General features: G+C 51.4%; 1 protein-coding gene across 2 annotated transcripts in view; it reads left to right on the forward strand.

The window, feature by feature from the left end:
• UBOX5 (U-box domain containing 5) overlaps nucleotides 1-14,274 on the forward strand; it is a 38,155-nt gene extending 23,881 nt beyond the window's left edge. Inside the window, exons 2-5 of one of the 2 annotated variants that reach the window (XM_040638061.1) lie at nucleotides 6,320-6,414; nucleotides 7,829-9,029; nucleotides 10,883-11,044; nucleotides 13,534-14,274. In XM_040638061.1, coding sequence (XP_040493995.1) covers nucleotides 6,361-6,414; nucleotides 7,829-9,029; nucleotides 10,883-11,044; nucleotides 13,534-13,742 — 1,626 coding nt within the window. In that variant the 5' untranslated portion in view covers nucleotides 6,320-6,360 and the 3' untranslated portion in view covers nucleotides 13,743-14,274. The remainder of the gene's footprint in view (nucleotides 1-6,319; nucleotides 6,415-7,828; nucleotides 9,030-10,882; nucleotides 11,045-13,533) is intronic. The other variant, XM_040638062.1, reaches the window with a different exon arrangement.
• Nucleotides 14,275-22,003: the final 7,729 nt, after the last annotated feature.

The raw sequence follows: 22,003 nt of genomic DNA on the forward strand, positions 1-22,003 counted from the left end.
ATATCGTTTCTTCTATTACTAATATCTTTTTTTAAAAAGATTTTAATCTATTTATTTATTCATGAGAGACAGAGAAAAAGAGAGAGAGAGGCAGAGGGAGAAGCAGGGAGCCCGATGTGGGACTCGATCCCAGGACCCAGGGATCATGACCTGAGCAGAAAGGCAGCCGCTTAACCTACTGAGCCACCCAGGCCCCCCACTAACATCTTGCATTAGTGTGGTACGTTTGTTACAGTTGGTGAGCCAATATCGATAAATTATTATTAACTGAAGTTCATGTAAATTAAGGATCACTGTGTTGTATGGTTCTGTGGATTTTGAAAATGGCTGATGTCACGTATCTACCATTAACACTGTATCATACAGATATAGTTTTGCCACTTGACCATTTCATTTTCATCTCTGTATTCCAGTGTCTAGCACAGGGCTGATAAATGTTATATGAATGTGCAATAATATCTTGTCCAAAATTAGATATTGCTCGAGCAATCAAATTCAGTAGAATTTGAAAAACATTTAAAGAACAATCTGCCACAACCAAATAGAGCCTATCCTAAGAATAAAAGGATGGTTTAAAATTAGAAAATGTGCTATCTCTCATTAGTCTGTCAGATAAGAAGAATAATAAAACTCAATATATAGAGGAAATCAGAATTCAAAGCTTATCCCTGATTTTCAGAAAACTCTGAAAATTAGAATGCTTTATTAACATAAAAAGAATATTTCAATCAGCATTATTTCAAAGATGATACACTAGAAGCATTTTCTAAAGGAACAAAACAAGCTTGGTAACTATTATTATTTCATATAATTCTGGAAGTTCTAGCTAACGAAGATGAGAGACAAAAGGGTTACCGTTTTGAGAAAGAGGCTCTCATTATTATTGCAATTGTAGAACCCCCCCCAAAAAACACAACTGAAAATCTGTTAAAATCAATTGGTTTAATAAGACAGCTGAACATATGATAGATACCCAAGTGAAAAAGCTTCTTCTGTATAGCACAACTGGTTAGAATAATTAATGAGATAAAATGATCCTTTTAATAAATAGCCACCTTAACACAAAACATGTAGGACCCCTTAAGAAAAAAGTCAAAATTGTACTAAGACAAAAATTGACTTAAGGGGCGCCTGGGTGGCTCAGTTGTTAAGCGTCTGCCTTCGGCTCAGGTCATGATCCCAGGGTCCTGGGATCAAGCCTTGCATCGGGGCTCCCTGCTCAGCGGGAAGCCTGCTTCTCCCTCTCCCACTCCCCTTGCTTGTGTTCCTTCTCTCACTGTCTCTGTCAAATAAATAAAATCTTAAAAAAAAAAAAAAAAGGAAAAAAAAGAATAGCACCCAACTTAAAAAAAAATTGACTTAAGATTTTTATCTTTTTTTTTTCCCTTAAGATTTTATTTATTTATTTATTTGAGAGAGAGCAAGTGAGAAAGCATGAGCGGGGAGGGGGTGCAGAGGGAGAGGGAGAAGCAGACTCCCCACTGAGGAGGGAGCCCTGCGGGGCTCAATCGCAGGACCCTGCATTGTGACCTGAGCTGGAGGCAGACACTTAACCGACTGAGCCACCCAGGCGCCCCAAGATTTTTATCTTAATATTGTAATAGTAAAAATTGCCAGCAACCTAAATGTCCACCGAAAGGGGAATGGTTTGTTGTTAATTTTACTCTATCTTGTTCCGTAATGATTATAAGGTAGCTTTCAAAATATATATACACTATGACATAAAAATAACTGAAGAATTCAGGCAAAGAGAAATCTGGAGGGATGGACCACAGATTTATTCTGAACTTTCCAGCAGCCAAAATAAGGAAAGGACCCTGATCAATTATATGATTCATATTCATACCATAAAATATAGAGTTGATCGGAAGAAACCACTTTTCCTAGTGCCGAGACCAAAGGGGATTTTCTCATGGGTTTCAAAGAGAGGATACCTTGCTGAGTAAAGAATGTCGTCTTGACAACCTAACAAAACAGAGCCAGCCTCACAGAGGTGTTTTTAACGCACTTCCTTGCTCATGGGCCACCCAAAAAGTGACTAGTCGGTAAAGCTGTTTGCGGTGGGGCCAAGAGCGCGGTGATGGTTACGTGTGGGATTTGAACATGAGGATGGTCGGGTACACAGCCCTGAGGAGCAGCTCAGGGGGAGGACACATTATAGAGACTACAGTTATGATTCCCAGCTGATGTGTTGTGCTCCTCTGGTGTCCTGTGAATTTCACAGATGGGCCACTAAATTTTTGTCAGCGTGTTACGTTTCTCTTTGCTACAACTGAGGATCCTCACTGCTGGGCAGCCTGTCACGTGGTGGCCTGGGCTATGAATGCAGCAGCCGCGCGGGGTGGGCGGGGGGGGGGGGCAGGCAGGAAACAAGAGGTGCCACTTAGGCTCACATTACAAAGAATCGAATGTGGATGGACTGAACAGTCTCCACAAATATTCTCTCAAGTTAGATTTTGGTCAGTGCTGTGGAGGACAAGTAAACTGTGTCTGGTCAAATGTTGGTCCATACGCTTTAATATTTGGCTAATGGTATTAACAGCCCCTTATGAAGGTTGAGAAGCCTCATGAGGTAAGATGCTTGAATAGAGAGCTAGCTTATCTAAAGATTTTCCTAGACAACTTGAGGCTTGATCCAATACATGGAAGGGGCAGTCAAGGTCAAGGTTTCCAAATTTCTACATTGTAGAGAATAGCCACATTAATTTAGGATTGGGAGAATTGATTTTTAAAAAATGAATGGACAAAAGCCTGACCTAAATAAGGGGGGAAAAGAGTTGTAAAGTGTCCATGTAAGTTCCTGGTAAGGGGCTCCTGAGTGGCTCAGTCGGTTAAGCATCTGACTCTTGGTTTTGGCTCAGGTCATGACTTCATGGGTCATTGGATCGAGCCCCATGTCGGACTCCATGCTTGGGGGTGGTCCACGCTCAGTGGAGAGTCTGCTTGAAGATGCTCTCCCTCTTCCCCTCCCTCCACTTGCATGCACGCATGCTCTGCCTCAAATAAATAAATCTTTAAAAAAAAGTTCCTGGGAAATCCTTCAAGGTAAATGGTGTCCAAGTAGATAGTAACCAGAGTGGCTTGGAAGGTTTAGAAGCTGGCTTCACCCTCAAGCCCTAGTGTCTTCGTCTGCAATGTAAGGACATTAGTATCCACGTACTAACTTATTACTGTCCACTTACTAATATCCACTTGCTAGTACCCACTTACTAACCAGTGAGTAAGATTCAAACCGAGTAAAATCCCTGGCGGCCTCCTCTAGGCCATATTACGGATGTGCCTTTCTGGCCGGAGTCGTGTTTTGCTACTAGAGGGTCGTTGTCTCATGACTCGCTAGGACTTGTCTGTGTTGGCTGAGACGCCGTGCAGGTAAAACCGTGTCAAATGTCCTGCTGATTGGAGGGACAGTCAGAGTCTCCCCTCTCGGGTGTCTGAAGTGGGATTTATAAAGTGACGAGGTAGCTGAGGTTTGGAAGCCCTTTGGCTTGCCCTCATCCTGGTCACCTCTCCTGTCCAACCACAGGAGCAGGTATCGGGCGAGAGCTGAGCCAGGGTTAAAGGCAAAGGGCAGGGTAGTCCTGAGGGTGGTCACTTCTGGGCAACTTCATTTCACACTGCCATTTATAATTGAGTTGGGTCCTCAGATAATTTTGAAGACTTTTCCATTTGGCTTCATACTCACAGGTAGGCCCTTCATCATGGCTTCCAGAGGACCCCACCCAACTTGTTCTGGTCCTGGCATTTTAAGTTTTCAGAGAAATGAATTTCATGATATGTAGAGTACATGAAAGTTAGAAGCCCACAGTGTGAAGTGTCCCAAGAAGATAACAAGGAGATAGGAAGAAGGTAAAGGTTAGGGAAATCAGTGCCTCCCACTGGGAAATCAGGTCAACACTTCAAGGAGCTGACGGTGTTCTCTGTCGGTTTGTTTTTGTCCCTCAAAGTCACAGAGAGAAAGGGCGTAAGAAGTGGATGGTGGGGTAGAGGTGATTGCAGACTAGCGGCCCTTTATCTGACTCATCTCAAGCACTGCTCAGTGTTTTGATGTAATAACGCAATTTCTGTCTCTTGGCTTGTTCTTCCCAAAGCCCTGTCCCATCAGGACAAAGCTGGAGGAGAGGATGGCCCCCAGCAGTGGCTGACCTTGCCGTTCGCTCAGGGCCAGCCCAGCTCTGCACTTGCACATCTATTACGTCACCATCTGTGTCACTGTCATCTGTTTTCCTTTGGCATTTTAGGCTTGCTTTTCCAGAAGTGTTGTTTCCTTGGTCTGGGCTTTATATTCATTTTACTATTTCTATATTCAGTTAAAGTCAGTGGCTTAATTATACATTGAAAACAAAACCAAAACACTTAACAGGAAGCCACTGCCCTGATTGGGCAGGGGAATTGAAGGCAGTGCTACTCTGAATGTGCCCTGGTTTCCTGGCCAGGAGGGGGTACATATAAGGGCCCTGAGAATATGTGCAGTGCAATTCCTCATACACTCATTTTTGAGTTGTTGTAGAGAACGAGAAAAGTGTCAGAAGCTGGAGACATTGTTAACACAGTCTTCCCTTGGGAAAAAAAAAGGATTCTATAAACTAGTCTGTGTTGACTCCAGGCCCGATTCTAGAATATTCTGACAGAGAGATGGCATGTATGCCTCAAAAAGTGTGAAGTACTAAGAGTTTCAACACAGGTTCACAGAGAATAGGAGACTTTAGGCTAAGGGTTTTCTATATCATCAGATTCATCTCCCTTTTTTTTTTTTTTTAAGATTTTATTTTATTTGAGAGAAAGCGGGAGTGAGAGAAATCACACAGGGAGAGGGAGAAGCAGAACTCCCCGCTGAGCAGGGAGCCTGACATGGGGCTCGATCCCAGGACCCTGAGATCATGACCTGAGCTGAAGGCACTTACTGATCATGATAATACAGACCCTAGAGGGTGGCCCTGTCCCCGTTGGGTGAACGGTTTTTGTTGTGTGCCAGACAGAAAAACATAGAATGCCTGGCTGTCCTCACCCAAGAAGTTCAGAGCCATTGGCAAGGCCTGCCGCTAAGAGGGCTATTCTAGTGGCTTCCTGGCTTCTGTACAAAGAGTACTACCAGGGGCGCCTGGGTGGCACAGCGGTTAAGCGTCTGCCTTCGGCTCAGGGCGTGATCCCGGCGTTATGGGATCGAGCCCCACGTCAGGCTCTTCTGCTATGAGCCTGCTTCTTCCTCTCCCACTCCCCCTGCTTGTGTTCCCTCTCTCGCTGGCTGTCTCTATCTCTGTCGAATAAATAAATAAAATCTTTAAAAAAAAAAAAAAAGAGTACTACCAAAAGCCATTGGACATTGATCTTTGTTTTTCTTCCAGTTTTATTGAGCTATTAATTGACGTATCACATTGAATAAGTTTAAGATGTGCCACATAATGATTTCAGTGTTCGTATATAACACAGAATGCTTACCATAGTATGTTTAGTTCACATCCGTTACCTCACACAGTTACAGCTTTTTTCCTTGTGATGAGAACTTTTAAGGTCTCCTGTCAGCAGTTTTCAAATGTACGATACAGTGTTGTTAACCGTAGTCCCCATGCTGTCCGTTTCCTCCTCCGCACTTGTATGTGCGTGTCGGTACCTTGTGACCAGCTTCACCCATTTCCCCAGCCTGGACATCGGTCATTACATTGCTGTTTGGATTAGATGTCCTTTTAAGGTGCTTTCCACGTCTGAGATTTTCTGTTTCTCAATGATGGTGTTCTGGACTCTTCTAATTGTTTTTGTTTTAATAAGAAAATGCAGTTGCATTGACAGGTGTTAAATGACAAAAATGCCTAGCACTCTGATTCTTTTCTGTGACCTGTTCTGTTCGGAATTGCTGAGTGTTCTGTTCTCTGTGCCCTGCCACTTTTGTCCCTCCCTTTCCCGTGGGGAGCCCCTTGCGGAGCTGACAGGCCCCTGCCTCCACTGGGTCCAGCTGTCAGCCGGAGGACAAGCTGTCTTGGCCAACCTGCGCAGGCTGCGAGAGACAGCGCCTCTACTGGGGCGCCCGGCGGGCTCAGTCGGTGGAGCGTGGGACTCTTGATCTCGGGGCTGTGAGTTCGAGCCCCAGGTTCGGGGCAGAGATTATGTAAATAAATAAAACTTAAAAAAAAAAAAAAAAGGCTCCTCTGCAATTTTTCGCTGACTCACTCCTCCCCGGCGTCACATGTACCATACGCTGAGACCGTGATCGCGTGCGTGGGAGACTTTGTTAACCCTTTTGATTCTCTTCCCTTAGGAATCAACTCCTAAAAGTTTAGAATTGAACTTTAACTTGTCTAATACCAAGTTTTGTTTTTTATTGAAGGCTATTTCTGATGCTTGAAAGCTACCCTTTCAGCCACAAAGATGGTCATCAATCTTTGCCTCCCACAGTTCAGACCAAGAATTTATTGCAACAAGGTAAACAAAACAAGTATATGTACATAAATATACGATGGCTACTTTTCATGGTTTTCCCATTTCTGCCTTGTGTATGTGGACTTCATTTGGGCGTCATGTGCTTTCACCTTCTCTGTTTTAGATCCCACCAGGTGACACTTAGGTAAGCATGGGTCAGACCGCACTTCTAGAATCACACAGCACTGATAGAAGGTGAGCTGTGGCTCATTTTCATTGTGCTCTTCCCTCTGATGATAAAATTTAACTCTGCTCCAAGTCCTAGGTAGAGCTACTGTCTCTCCCCTGCCATTCATCCCGCTTACTTCTCACGCTCGAAATAATGGCTTGTATTTGTTATGTGGATTCCTTCTTTATATTTGAATTAAGCTGTTTCCCCTTTCGTGCAAAAGAGGTCATCTTTCCGCAGCTCGGAGCAAGGAGTAAGGAAACTGCAAGGGGAAATCTGAACCGTCCCCTAATTTGGACCTTTCGCACACAGCGTGCTATTTCAGGTTCCCAGATTGTGAAACTGATTTCTTCCAACAGAGACACAAGTTCTTTCCCCACCATCTGAAAAGAACATTCCTATGAAACCTTTCATAAGCTGAAATGGTGTAAAATGAAGAGTATCTATCCCCTGCCTTCCAAAAGTTCACCTTAGGCCACTTTGCTTTTACAAAAGACCTATGTCAGTGTGATAATGACTTTTTTCCCTAAAAGCAGAAACTCTCTCTGGATTTCTTTTGGTTAGCAAAAGCAGGTACTAATATAGGTCTTTCATCAAAGCAGAGTGCTGTGATGTGAACTTTCAGGTGTGGGGGGTACCTGTGTCTTAAAATCTCTACCAGTTAAAACAAATACTAGAAATTTAAGAGGGAAAAAAGTTACACTCCCACCCTGTAGCATATTCAGTGTTCTAGATTTCCCGTAGTCTTGTGGTCCTTGTTTCTGAACACACTTTTTTTTTTAACCAAGTTCCAACAATTGTAGATTTACAAGAAGATTGTTCATTGTGCCTTGCTAGGGAAACTGTTACACTCGGTAGAGTCCAATACAAAATTAAGAACTTTAACGAACATCTTTGTTTTTCCCTAAATCTCTATGGTTTCATCAGCCCTTTTCTCTCAGAGACATTATTTTGAAGGGATTTTTGGTTGGGTTGATCGGAGTTTTGTTGCTCGTAGTTTTTAAGGATGGGCAGTACTTGGGAACAAGTTGCCCTCAGCCTTTGACCTGATCTTGCGTGCCTCCCCCTGCCCCCCAAAAAACCCGAACAAATAAAAAAACCATGAGAATTTGGTGTAATAGAGGACGTTTTAAATGAGGAACTTAATACTTTCTTTAAATAATTTTCTTAGAAGTGGCAGGTGCTTGAAAACTCACTGTCTTTGGATCGCATCAAATGAATACATCTCGTATTTGTCATTAACTCTAGATATCAGCTGATGGTTATGAAGTAGAAAATCTCATCTCTGAAGACCTCACAAAGAGAAGCCATGGTTTTAGGACAGAGTATTTCATTAAGCCACCAGTGTATGTGACAGTTTCCTTTCCCTTCGGTGTGGAAATCTGTAGGATTAACATAGACCTCACAGCTGGGGGAGGCCCGAATGTCACGGGCCTGGAGATGTACACGTCCGCCTTATCCAGCAGAGCATCTTGGAATGCCCCCGAGGGCCGGACCCCAGGCCCAGGAGAGCCATCCATCCCGGACAAGGAGGCATTCACCTTGGTAGGCAAAGTCTTGCTGAAAAACCAGAGCCAAGTGGTGTTTAGCCACAGGGGCTTCAAGGCCAGGCCACCTTTCGGCCCGATGGAAGCCACACTCCCCTCTCCCGCTGTTGTGGCACAGGAGCTCTGGAATAAAGGGGCTCTTTCTCTTAGCCACGTGGCCCATCTCAAGATCTGTATCACCCACGTGACAGGCAGCGGTATCCCTTGCATCAAACGGCTGGAAGTGTGGGGTCAGCCAGCTAAAACCTGCTCTCAGGAGGTCATAGACAGTGTCTTGCTGCTCGCCTCCGAGAGCCTCCCTCAGGACTCGGCTCTGCAGGCCCCAGCCTTGCCCATGGAGAGTGACTGCGATCCCGGAGGCCTGTCTGAGGGCCAGCAGGCCCCCTCCAGCCTGCAGGAGCTCGCTGAGGTTATTCGGGATGTGCCCGAGGAGTTCCTGGATCCCATCACCCTGGAGATCATGCCTTGCCCCATGCTGCTGCCCTCGGGCAAGGTCATCGACCAGAGCACACTGGAGAAGTGTAACCGCAGCGAAGCTGCGTGGGGCCGAGTGCCCAGCGACCCTTTCACGGGGGTAGCCTTTACTCCGCACTCCCAGCCCCTGCCTCACCCCTCCCTGAAGGCCCGGATCGACCATTTCCTGCTCCAGCACTCCATTCCTGGCTGCCATCTGCTTGGGAGAGCACAGACTGCGTTGGCAGTGACACCCTCTTCCATTGCTCTGCCCTCTCGGAAAAGGAAGATGGAGCAGGCTGAACACGCGCCACATGGTAGCCTCGGTGTCGACGCTTCCTGTTTCTCTGCCACAAGCCTTCTGGTCTCACCCACTACCTCAGAGCACACCGCTAAGAAAATGAAAGCTGCCAGCGAGCTGGGGCTGACACACATGGACTGCTCAACAGGTACTTGGTGTCCTACGTCCGTGTCCGCGGTCATCCCTGCGCTCCCCAGGTGACACTTGGCACTGTTGCCCTGTGCTTTATGCTTTGCCCCCATAAATGACCCCCACGTTTACTAGCGTAAAGCACCACACATGCATGATCTCATGGCTTCTCTGGTCAAGAGTCCAGGTGTGGTTTGGAGGGGTCACCTGCTTTGGGGTCTGCCACGGCCACAGTTGTGTGTGCAAACAAGATGGAAGTCACAGTCTTGTACAACCCAGTCGTGGAGGTGACACCCTATCATGTGTGCCATATTCTGTTAGGAGCGAGTCACTAAGTCCAGCCCACACTCAAGGGGGGGGTACCCAGGTACCCAGGGCAGGAGTATCTGGAGGGGTCGCTCATTGGGAACCATTTCAGACACTCTCCCGCACCATTGATTTCTGTTTCGTTCAGTGGTGGTTTTTTTATTTGTTTGTTTTTATTCAACGTTTTTAGCTAAGATTGGTGGTTGAATTTTGTCCTATGCCGTTTCAGTGTCAGTGGAGATGATGCTTCGATTTTTCATCCTGAGATCTTTCAGTGTGAAAAAATACATTAATAGGCTTCTAAATGTTGAGACAGTATTACATTCCTGGAAGAAACTCCATTTGGTCATGCTTCTTTTAATGTTCAGCTTGGTTCTGTTTGCTAGTGTTTTATTTTGGATAAATAATGTGGACTGTCGTGTATGTGTGGATGTATGCATGGGCACATGCCATCTGTGGTCATGTTTTGTTAGCAAAGATTTATTTGCTCCATAAGAAGAATTAAGAAATTCTCCTTTCCTACACTTCAGAACAATATAATAGTATTAGGATCATTTACTCCTTTACGTATTTGGTAGAATTTGCCCGTGACTGTCCATGCCGGGTACTTTTTGAGGTAGCTGTTTGACACTTTTATTTTCCTTATGAAAATTAGTCTGTTCAGATTTTATCATTCTTCTAATTTTCTCTCTTACTGCAAAAACCCTAGGCAAATAGTGTGCTTAAAGGTTACCTGGTTTTGAGTCTAAGTTTTAGTTAACATGACCCTCAGAAACTCCTGGAAGCATGTGAGGTCCTTAGACCCTGATGTCTCTGAGGTCTCTGGTAGTGTTGGCCTCGACAGATTTGTTGGTGACATAGGACCGTGCTGACCTGTGCTTCAAGGCCCTAAGCACGTCGTACAAACTGTAGGCAAAGTGTTCTATTCCCTATTTTAAGGCAGTTTTGTGAACCCTGCTACCAGGCAGGTCTCTGGGTTCTTTCTTGGGCAGCTGTCCCCCTCCCCCATTGCCTTCACAACTCAGCCCACTGCTTGGCTTTCTGTGACCACACCGAGAAGGTTCCTTAGATCATGGAGTGAGCAGAGTGAGGTCTTTGTTATTCCACTTGGTAATGACCACTTGCTTTACTCAGCAGGAGGGAGAGGACACAAGTGCCCAGAGGTGCAGGCCAGTGGCCCTGCGGAGTGGCAGGGGCCCCGGAAAGGAGGAGACTAGGAAAGGCTGCTAGTGAGGGAGTGGACAGGGAGCAGGGGCACAGAAAGTAGGGTGCAGTTCCGCAGGGGAGCCACCAGGTGGTGTGGGCCTGCCCAGCAGTTTGTCCTGGAGGAGGACAGCTAGAGTAGAGCCCAGGAACCCTGAAAGCCGGGTGGGGTGGGTCCCCAGGGCTTTAACTGCTGGTATTCCGTCATCACAGTCCTCCAGCGGACATTAGGGAGGGGGTTCTTTACATTCGTGTCCATTCCAGCTGGAAGTGCTGTTCTGTAGTCCTCCGAGGACTTACGGCTTGCTCTTCTCTTTTGCTGAACCTCTTTCTGGATATTGTGGTCTGTGCGTCTCTTGTCAGGTCCAGTGTCCCATGAGCAGAAGCTGTCACAAAGCTTGGAAGTTGCCTTGACGTCGACCCTTGGCTCCATGCCCTCCTTCACGGCTCGGCTGACCAGGGGGCAGCTCCAGCACCTGGGCACGAGAGAAAGCAGCACCTCCTGGAGGCCAGGCGCCGGCTCGGGTAACCAAGGCCCCATCTGTCTCCTGGGAGCCCCGGAACAGGAGGCTGGGCCTCACCTCCGGGGCTCTGCCGACCACCATGCCCGGTCTCAGCCCCGGGCCTCGGGGAGACCCCATTCTCTTTCCTTTTCCAGGGGGAGTTGAGGGGCTCCTGTGAAGTGTAACTCTTCACAAGAAAGGCTTTCTTTAGTTAAGTTTTAGTAATTCTGTGGACTTAGGGCTTGGCAGCTCTGTGGTGTTTCGGGTAAGATCTAATAGTAATTGTTCTGTCCTGAGGACTTTTGTTTGTTTCTCCTTCTTTGTTTAGTTTTCGTATCTAGTGTGTCTCCCATCTGACATCTGGGTAGTTTATTTTACATAACTGTGGAGGGAGCTTGGGGTTGTCCTCTTCGTGCCTTCCTGTCAACTTTGTCCCTGGTGTTTCAGCAAAGAACTGGGGCAGCTCACTGAGCCAGTTTTTGCCTACCCTGAATCTGGGACCCCATTAGATGATCGAATCAACTAGGATACAAAGTGAGAGAACCTGCTGGAATGCTGGGACAGTTTTTACAAGACGAAGGCTGAGGGAGCTCATGATAAGGCGACGCTTGGTTCCTGTCGCCCATCCAGAGCCAAGCCATTCTCTTGTCTGGATCCTGGGCCATCTTACCTCTTCTGCTTCTCATCCGCATCCCCCTGTCTCTCTGATTATGTTTCCACCCTGGCCAGCCCCCAGAACCTTCCTGTCCAGGTGACCAGTGGTTTCCGTGGACTCCAGACGCAGTGGTCGCTAACCCTCTCAGCAGTGTCTGATGCGGCTAGCCAACACCGCCTTCCCGAAACGCCTTCTCTCTTGGCCTTCCAGATGGTACACTCTTTTTCTCCCTGTTTTCACCATGCCTTTGCGCTTTCCACTGCTGACTCCTCCGTCTCTTCCAGACTCTGGTCCTGGACCCTCTTCTCTGTCCTGTCATCCTGGCAAGAGCCCACCGGCCGGTGACTGCCCATGCTCGCCTGTAGCTCTTTCCTCTCCTTGGAGCTCAGACCCCAGTCTCCCTGACAGCTGCCTGGCACCTCCACGTGGGAAACTCAGGGATATTCCTTGAGTGAAATTCTAACTCAGAACTGCAGACACCCGCCAGAGGTTTCCCTCCACCTCCCATAACCCCATTGTGGATAAAGAGCAGCGTCTTCTACCCCTTGGTCAGGCCTACAACGTGGACATCATCCTTGGTTTCCTTCAACATTCCTGATATCCACGCATCCTCAAGTCCTGTCAGTACTCCTCCAACTGGGCCTCAGAGCCCTGTTCTCTGCTGGCCCCGGGCCCAGCTCCTGTGCTGTGGCCCCGACTCCTGCAGCAGCCCTGTGGCTCCCCGGCAGCCACCCTTGCCTGCCGCTCACAGGGGCCAGAAGGGTGGTCTTCTGCTATCAACCAGCTCGTGGCACTGCCCTTCTAGACGCCTCTCAGGGCATCTGGTTGAGCTTGGAATAACATCTAAACTCCTGCTGCCTGTGAAGTCCTGCGCGCCCCAGCCCGCCCCCTGCCCCCTTGCAGTCTCGCCCGAAGCCAGTCTCCTAGGTCACACCTCTGGGTCCTGTCTTTCTGTGATGGACCAGCTATTCTCTTGGTTTGGTTTGGTTTGGTTTTGTTCTGGACCATTCTTTGTACTTGCTGTCCTTTTCTTTCTGCATGGCTGGTCCCTTTTCTTCCCCCAAGACGCCAGCCTTGCCCTCTCCAGAGGGGTGTGGACTGGGGAAGAACAGTCTGCTGAGGCTAGGGCCACAAGAGAAGGAAGCGCGCGGGTACAGCTTGGGGAGGTGGTAGCAGGACTCGGCCCCTGTGGCCCTCATTCAGGGAGGACCTGCGGGAAGCAGGGAAGAGAGAAGCTGCAGCACAGGAAGGGGATTGACAGCTCAGGGGTGGGGCTGGGGGGGTGGGGCTGGGCTGAAGAGAAGCAGGTGCTGGGCTCGGTGGGCAGGTCCGCTGCAAACAGACCTCAGCCCTGTCCCTCTGGTGCCCTCCTTCCTCCGCTGACCTGCCCGGCCCTGCTGCACCTGACCCCTCTCTGCTTTTTCCTTGTCTTGTGGCATCTTGCCTTGTAGTTTTGTGGCATCTCGCCTTGTAGTTTTGTTGTCAGGATGAGTTTGTGTCCCACTCGGACCTTGACAGCCTGTCCCCGTGGAAAGTAAATCCTGCTTGGAGACCATGAGGGTGGGCTCGGTGTGGCCCGCCTGCCCTCAGAAGCCAGCTTTTCTTGAGCACTTGTTGCAGCACGAAGATTTAATAATTGAGGGGAGGCCTCCCAGGTTCCCAGGCTCCCCAACACCCTGTCCTCCCAGATCAACCAGAAGTGGCCTCGGGAGGGATAAAGGCACGCTGCCACAGGGGTTTGGAGGGTGGACAAGCTTCTTGTCCCATTCCAGGCATATGCCCAGCCATCGGGACGGAGCCTGAACCAGGGGCTGGCTTTCCCTAACCTTGGCCTATTTTCCTCCCTAATTTACCAGAGCAGCCTGGGAGTGCCCCGGGCCCCGAGTGCGCCTCCTGCAAAAGAGTGTTTTCTCCCTACTTCAAAAAGGAGCCCGTGTACCAGCTTCCCTGTGGCCATCTCCTGTGCCGGCCCTGCCTGGGTGAGAAGCAGCGCTCCCTGCCCGTGGCCTGCACGGCCTGCCAGCGGCCGTTTGCCAGCCAGGATGTGCTGCGGGTCCACTTCTGAGGGACCAGCCTCAGCCGGAGAAGACGCGTCAAGGGGAGTAGCTGAGGGAGTGGGGGTCAAGATCCCCTGAGGTCTGGCCAGGTCCCAAGCACAGCAGGGCCCTTTCTTCCCAGGGGCTTTCCCTTTATCTCCTTCCACAGTGTAGCACACGGGCCGGAGCACGGGTGGGAGGGGGCGCTCCACTCCTGCTCAAGTGGCAATAGGATAACAAAGCCATAGCTGGGGCTGGGAGGGACGGGGGACATATCCCTGCCCTCCTGTGCCTCCCTGCCACCCCCTCCCCCGCCAGAGCCCAGGGCCTGTGAGAGCCGGCCCCACCCTGTTGGGCACCCCTCCCACGTTGTCGGCACACACACCCCAGTCCTGCAGGGTGGATGTGAGTGGAGCACAATGGACCATGGTTTGGGATCTCGAAGACAGCCTCCGCCTTCGGTGTCACCCAGGAGTGCTCCGTGGCGGGGGGTCTGGAGTGAATGACTCAGCCCCCGACTGGCAGACCACTTCGAGCCTTAATAAAGCGATGGTTGACGTCTGTCCGCTGTGGGCTTCCTCCTGACAAAGTGCCTGTCTGTCGTCATACGTCCGTCCCCCACGGGCACCCACACAAAGTGGGGCTGTCACAGGGCAGCCTCGAGCCGTTGCGGCTATCCCGTCAGGCTGCAATTCAGGTCAGTGGCCTGAAGGGTTGAGAAGTCACGTTTCGGGCTGCATCTGATGTGGGAGGGTTTGCACGGGGCTGCGGGCGCAAGTGGGGAGACTCGGGCCGGCACCCACCGGGCGATGTTGGGCCGAGCTGGCTGCTCTGCCCTCTGAGGCCCAAGGAGCTTTCCTGCCCGGGCCCCTGTCAGGAAGAGTACTGAAAGAAGTAGGCTGTGTTCTTCTCATTCAGATTTAGTTTTGTGGAGTCCCAGGGGAAAGTGTGTATTCCTACGACTGTTTACTGCGTGGGAAAGTTTCTAGTCTCTGGAAGAATGGCCGTGAGAAAGCGCGCTGGACTCTTCCCTGCTCCCTTGTGAGTCCGTGGGAAGGAGGGCCTGGAGGTGCTGCAGAGTTCGTTGTGAGAGTTCAGGGCAGGCACCTGTGGGCAGGCTGCGGGGCCTCAAGCTGCCCCGAAATCCCAGCCGCCTGCTCCCCTCCCCTCGCACAGGCCTGCTGCTTCCTCTGCTCCGGGGAGGCCCCAGGGAATGAGGCAATTGTCTTACGCTGGCAGGGAAGAGGGGAGCTTAGAGCTTATTAAAACTCTGATTCTTGGACTCTAGTCCAGACCCAGGAATTTAGAGATCTGTGGGTGGGGCTGGAGATTCCTAGGGGATTTGTGTGTCCCCAAAGGAAATTCCTTCCCTCTGCTGCCCTGCGGCGCTTCCCTTGACACAGCCTCACCTGAAACGTCAGGGTCTGCACTGGTGGGCTTTCCTCTTAGTCGGTGAGGCTCCCGTATGCTCTTTGGCTTGAAAGGTCTGGGCCATTCCAGATTCTTGCCTTACCCTTCTTTCAACCTCGTAAGAGAAGCCCCCCGGCCATTTGCAGCAGAAGCCGCGCTGGGGGTGGGGGATTCCCATCCTCAGCCTGTGGTGGCCTCTGGATAGCAACCCACTCAGCCCTCCCGAGCAGATTCACTACTCAGGAGCCCTTCCCCCTGGGGGGCGTCTTGTCCGCCCCACCCCAGGGAGCCAGAGGCAGCTGCTTCCAGCATGGGGTCTGCACAAGGCATGCGCGCAGATAAGCACAGAGCTGCCTCCCCTCCTGTGGAGGGGCCTGGTGATCTGCATTTCAAATGGGCTCCTGCTCCCCAGATGGCCCATGGGGGAGACCAGGCTTGGGAGCCACTGGGGAGGACAGTTCCATCCTGTGCCCGGGTGGAGCCACACCCACATCCCTGGACATGCGTCCGTTTTTATCTTATTCTTTTTTTTAAGCTCTACACCCAACACGGGGCTCGAACTCATGACCCCAGATCAAGAGTCACATGCTCTACAGACTGAGCCAGCCAGGTGCCCCTTTATCTTATTCTTAAGAGTCCCCAAAAGGATGTGGTCTTTCACCACCCTTGCCAGAAACAACACTAAGCACGGCTGGGCTGATTCTCTGCCCTAGAAAATGAGAATAAGAGTTCGCCAGCTGCCAGCAAGGCTCAGAGGGTAGTTTATTTCTCAGCAGCGCCCCCGAGCCAGGCACAGAGCCGCTGACTCTGAGAAGACTCAGGAGCGAGCGCAAAGCCTTGATGTGGCCCCGCCGCCCCCTCGCCGGGCCGCAGGTCCCATGGGGGCACACGTCTTCCCCTTTCCTCTGTCATGTACTCCACACCACGCCCGTGTGGAGCGCGCAGCCCTGGGCCCTCCGAGAGCAGGGGGCTGGGCCCCAAATCTCCATCCGCCCTGCGGGGCTAAGGCTTCAGTCCTTGGCTGCTCTGTGTCCGGCTCAGGGACAGGGCCGGCTCGCTCCGGGCCGGCCGGGGGCCGCGGGAGGGAGGGCCGCTCAGAAGAAGTCCTGAAGGTAGAAGAAGTAGAAAAGCCAGCCGGCGAGGAAGAACAGGAGCATCTGCTCGGTGCTCACGGAGCACCCCGTCTCCTGGCAGGCTGGCCGCAGCACCGCGCAGCACCTGGGGCCCCGAGCCCCGGGCCGCAGCGCAGCCTCCCGGGTGTCTCCAGCTCGACACCGCCCCGCCACCAGGAGCTTTTCCATCCCCCAGGAAACCAGTCCTCTGCCTTGGGGCTTGCTGTAAGTAGGTCTGCAGACAAAGCGACCTGCCCCTGGAGGAAGCTGCCGCCCGCCGGGCTTCCAGGCCGCTCCTTTGGCTGCTTGCCTCCTGCCTGCGGGGTGGGGATCCTGGGCCGGCTGCCATTGTGAGGGCTGTGGGCGGGGCGGGGCGCCTCAAGGCTGTCCCCTCCCTCACAGGTGCCCCCCCCCCCTGCTGCCCCCAGCCTCTCCGCAGCCTGCACTGACTCACCCAGCCTCTGGCCCGCTTGCTCCGGCAGATCTTCCCTTCCAGTTCTAGGCTGAAAGGAGCTGGCTGGGCTGGGAAGGGGCCACAGTGCTGTGTCCAGACGCCTGTGGCGGAGGCCGTTCCTCAGGCTCTGCCCGGCGGTGACGCAGGCCCTCTCATGGTCCAGAGGGGTGACAAGATCTCCAGAGTGGCACGGGGATGAAGGGAGGATGAGGGAAGAAGAGGCAGCCTGGTGGCCTTTAGCAAGTTTTCTCCACCAAGGTCTGTGCCAATAGCAAGATGATGCTACCCACAACCCTATTATGGAGACACGGCCACACGAATATTTTGGGCTTTTTCCCCTGACAGTATCTTTCTATGAGGGGGAAAAAATACATATATATGCTGTGTGGTTCTGTTGCCTGCTCTTTCCCATTTTTTTCATGGACATTTGCCCTTGTCTTAGACACTATTCTTATTATCGAGACCATTTGGAAAAACAAGCCGGAATAACCAGGAAAACCCTGAAAATGAAGTTTGGGTTGGGTGGGGAGAACTAACCCTTGAATACAGAGACCAATGAAATGGAATTAAAAATCCAGAAATAGGGCCTGGGTAGCGCAGTCGTTAAGCGTCTGCTTTCGGCTCAGGGGGTGATCCCGGCATTCCGGGATCGAGCCCCACATCGGGCTCCTCCGCTATGAGACTGCTTCTTCCTCTCCCACTCCGCCTGCTGTGTTCCCTCTCTCGCTGGCTGTCTCTCTGTCACATAAATAAATAAAATATTTTTTTTTTAAAATCCAGCAATAGGCCCAAGTGCATATGGAAACTCAGGGCACTGTAGGGTCGGCATCGCCCACCAACAGGGAAAGATAAACCTTTCACGAAGTGGTGCTGGAGCTCGTGGAAGAAGGAAACCAAGAACTAGAAGAAAGTGGAAAATGGGGTGACTGGGAACCTGGGAGTGAGGAAAATCCTCCTCATTGAAAATCCAGATACAGTGAGGGAGAAGATTGACAAATCTGATTACATTGAAATCCAAAACAAACAAAAAACTTGTACATAGAAAGAAAGAGCTACCATTAGCAAAGTAAGAACATAAATTACAAGCTGGGAAAATACATTTGTAACCTGTATTACAGTGGTTCATATAGAACTTCTAAAAATAAAGGTTCATAAAGAAAGATACACGGCCTCTTAACCATGTCCAAAGATGTTCAGCCTTGCTCATGATATGATGAAATAAAAGCAATGCAAACACCATCTCTTGTTTAGCAGATCGGCACTCATGTCCGAGTGCGGGCTCTCGGCCGCAGGGGCTGTGGGCTGACAGGTGCGGCCACGCACCGCGGGTGGCAATGCGAGGGGTCCGAGCTCTGCGGAGGGCAACGTGACAACTTCTAGCAAAGTCGCATGTACGTGGACCCTCTGACCCAGCCATCCTGCTCCTAAGATTCTAGCCCAAAGATTCTCAGGCAAAACTTGGAGAACAATTCTGGCGCCACCGGCAGCGGCAAGCAACCTGAGCCGCGGGCGCGAGTCCCCGGCGGGGGCCTGAGGAGCCATGTCGCCCCCTCGCGGCGGGGCCGGCTGCGTCAGGAAGACGGGCCCAGGAACAAGTGGTTCACACGAACATGATCGTGCATATATTATCATCAAGGACGTTATGGAGACTCTGAAGGCCACCTGTGTGTGTTTAAGAAAAAAACACAAACTTTGCATTCAAACGTTTTTTTAAAAGTTTTTATGTATTGAGGTCACTCTCGAGGGGAACCGGGCATCCCGCTGAGTGCTTTATCTGTGTGACCTCATTTAATCCTTGCAGCTCATTTTATTTACTTATTTTTTAAAGTAAGCTCTCCAGCCAACGTGGGGCTTGAACTCATGACCCCAAGAACTAGGGTCTCATGCTCTGCAGACTGAGCCAGCTAGCGTCCCCTCCCCATCCTTAACTCCTGAAGGAGGAAACTGAGGCTCAGGTCCACGAAGAGCTCAGCTGACTGACTCCAGGGCCACTCCTAACCCCTGCGTTGCTCTACTGCTGGCAGGGGCTGCCAGAGAGCAGACTCGAGTCCCCTCTACAGGGGTGGCCTGGATGTTGTCACCGCATGGCCTCCAAGGATGCCTCCATTGAACCGGGACCCCAGGCAGGGCACAGAGGCACCGCTAGCCCTGGTCTGGTGGGAGGCCATGCAAGTCCTCAACCTGTAGGAGCCTTTCTGCCCCGTCTACCATGCAAACTAGAGCCAGAGGAGCGCCAAAAACCTCTAATTATGGAATAACGGCTCACGACCAAGCTACAGCACAGCTTTCGAAAATTAAAAAATATTACACCTCTAGGCACAAAAATAAAAGCTGTTCCCCCAACAAAGACTCAGCACAGTTCACTTCATGTAAGTGGGGAAATCTGCTTGAAATGTGAATGGAAAAGTACCCGTCCTGTGCAGCTGCTGAAGGAGGAGGATGTGGGAAGGAGCAAGGAGCCAGACGGGGAAGGAGCAGGGGCAGAGTGGCCCTGGGATGGTCTCTGGCAGACTGCGGTTGCGGCAGCCAGGACTGGCCTTCCCCCTCAACCCCCCCACACTGGGCTTGCCACCCTGCAGACAGCACCCCGAGATGTGTGATGGTTGTGGCTGAGGGAGACGCTGTTTGAAAGAGAAACTGGATGAGTGGGAAACGGTAACCCAATGAGCCCTGCGTGGTCCTGGTGGGGTGGGAAGGCCTGAGAGATGGACAGACTGGGGGACCGTCCCAGGAAAGTCAACTTTGGGAAGCAGAGGCAGGAGTAGGGAGGAAGGCGGACAGTCTGATACCCTCTAAACCAGTGGAGAGAACTGGGTTTGATAAGAGAGTGGGTAGGGGCACCCGGCTGGCTCAGTCGGGGGAACATTTGACTCTTGTCTTGGGGTTGTGGGTTCAAGCCCCATGTTGGGTGTAGAGATTACTTAAAAGTAAAAAATCTTTAAAAAAAAAAAAGAAAAAAGAAAAGAGAGGTTGTAGAGAACCAGGGCTCGGGGAGGCAGAGACAGCCTGGCCTCCCCTCCCATGGTTCCCGATACCCTCCCCTTGGGTCCAGGGCCCAGACATCAATCGTGACTCAGCTGATGAAATGCAACCCCATGGCTCATTAATTAGGAAGCCTGTACTTAGCCTGTCTCAGGAACCAGGATCCTCCAGAGAGAACCCCTCTCTCCTGCCTTCCTCTCCCTCCCACCTGAAGGATGAGATCAGGCTTGGGGGGATCTGGCCCCTGGGAATGAGGAGGGGCAGGGGAGCAAGAACACCAGGGGAAATGAGATGCTGGGGCACGCGTTTATGCATGAGATGGCCTTGCAGATTGACCCTAGGCAATGAGGCGACGGAAATGACAGTAGGCGCCTCCACCCTGAAAGTTTCTGGGGGGCAGGCTGGCTGCGGCCGGCTAGACCTGGCCCAGCTTGCTCTGCAGATTTGCCTGCAAAACCGTGACTACTGCGGTTTGGTCTTAGAGCCAGCCAGTCCGGGGCAAAAGAAGCAGATTCAGCAACCCAAATGCCATTTCACACCGGGCTGTTACCCAGCAACACCTCCTAACCCCCTCCCCCACTCCCGTCCACCTCCCGTCCACCCCCCACGCCACTTCTCTGCAGCTGATCCTTCACCCCCCTTTCCCACACTCCTTGGAAAAATCTATCTCAAACCTTAGTCTTCGTCCTTTCCTCCTGACTTCGTGCCCCTGTGACTATTTTATTTTTATTTATTTTTTCAAGTTTTTTTTATTTTTAAGTGATCTCTACACCCCGTGTGGGGCTTGAACTCACAACTCCAAGATCAAGAGTCGCATGCTTTTCCGACTGGGCCAGCCAGGCCCCCCCCCCACTGTGACTCGTTTAAATGACCAGTTGCCAATCCAAGTGCCAAGAGCTCCTCCATCCGAAGGAGCGCTCTGTCCCTTCTCTGGACTGGACGGGCTTGCGGTGGCTTGGACCAATGGAGTGTAGCAGCAGTGGCCCTATGTGATTTCTGAGGCTGTCAAAAAATGCCACATCACTTCGGCCTCATTCGCTGGGACGCTCTTAAAGCCCTTGTTTGCTAGAACACTCCTCAAGCACTCTGGAGGCTGGAACACTCAAGAAGTCCGACTGTCCCGAGGCCACCAAGCTGTGGAAAGCCACACAGAGAGGCCCCAGGGAGGCAGGTGCTCCAGTCGGTCCCAGCGGAGCCCAGCCTATGGGTCATCCCCGCCCAGGTGCCCAGGCACGCGAGTGGAGAGGTCTCCAGATGATTCCAGCCCCTAGCCATTCCTAGTCATTCACACTTTCCAGCAGAGGCCCCAGTCACTGTGTCCTTGCTGTGCCCCATTTGGACTCCTCTGACCTTCAGAATCTAGGATCATAGATGGTGGTGGTTCTGTGTCGGGTCCTTCTGGAGAGGTTTGTTATGCGGTGGTAGTAACTGGAACAATGACAAGAGCCTCGACAGCTGCTTCGGAGAGAGCTGGGGCCGGGCGGTGGAGGTAGGGGGAAGCCAGGAAGGCAAAGCCAGAGTCGTCCTCAGCGCAGAGGGGGAGGGGAAGGCCTAAATCCTGATAATCCTTCTTGTTCTGACCCCGTCTGTGTGCCTTCAGCGCAGAGACGGGAACGGCGCATTCACTGGGCTGGCTGGCCACTAACTCGGGCATTTATTCGAGACCCACAGCAGGGTCCGGGGAACACTGTCTAGAGGGGCAGAGGGCCAGGGACACATGGGAATCAAGCATTCTTAGGGCACACGTCAGCCTGGAGGAGGGGGAGCTCAGTTGTGCTGAGCGTAGTGGCGGGGGCAGAAAAGTTGGGACTCTGGTTCTGACTGCAGAAAAATCTCTCAGTGGATTTTTCTGGGAGGGTGGGTTAGCTTTACAGCACCCACTGGCCCTACGTAATATCACCCTGGTTTTCTCTCAAGCTTCAGTTTCTTTCTCCATCAGATACAGGCCGAGGGAGCTTTATTCAGATGCCTAAGGGATGGGCATGTGAGGCCAGCCACATAGACCCCTCCCCGGAATGTGAACCCGAGCGGAGGGACAAAGCTGAGGGCCATCATCCTGCAGTGCGTGCTGCTGAGGCCGGGCCCATTCGTCCCCAGTGCTGTGAAGACGGCCTACAGCTGACCCCTCTCTGAAGACTTGCCCTCTGCCAGTGGGAGCCACCTCCCCAAGAAAATGCCAGGGAGATCCCCTCCCCACCAACCCCCTTGACCAACACCTAATACCCAGATATATTAAAAAAAATCAACCCCCCGCGCCTTAAGGTGGGACAACACTGGTGTCACTCACACTCAGAGCTCCCTGTGGGATCAGGCTGAGCCTAGACTCCCGCTG

This window comes from Ursus maritimus, unplaced genomic scaffold, assembly GCF_017311325.1.
Source record: "Ursus maritimus isolate PB19 unplaced genomic scaffold, ASM1731132v1 scaffold_22, whole genome shotgun sequence".
Taxonomy (NCBI): Eukaryota; Metazoa; Chordata; class Mammalia; order Carnivora; family Ursidae; genus Ursus; species Ursus maritimus.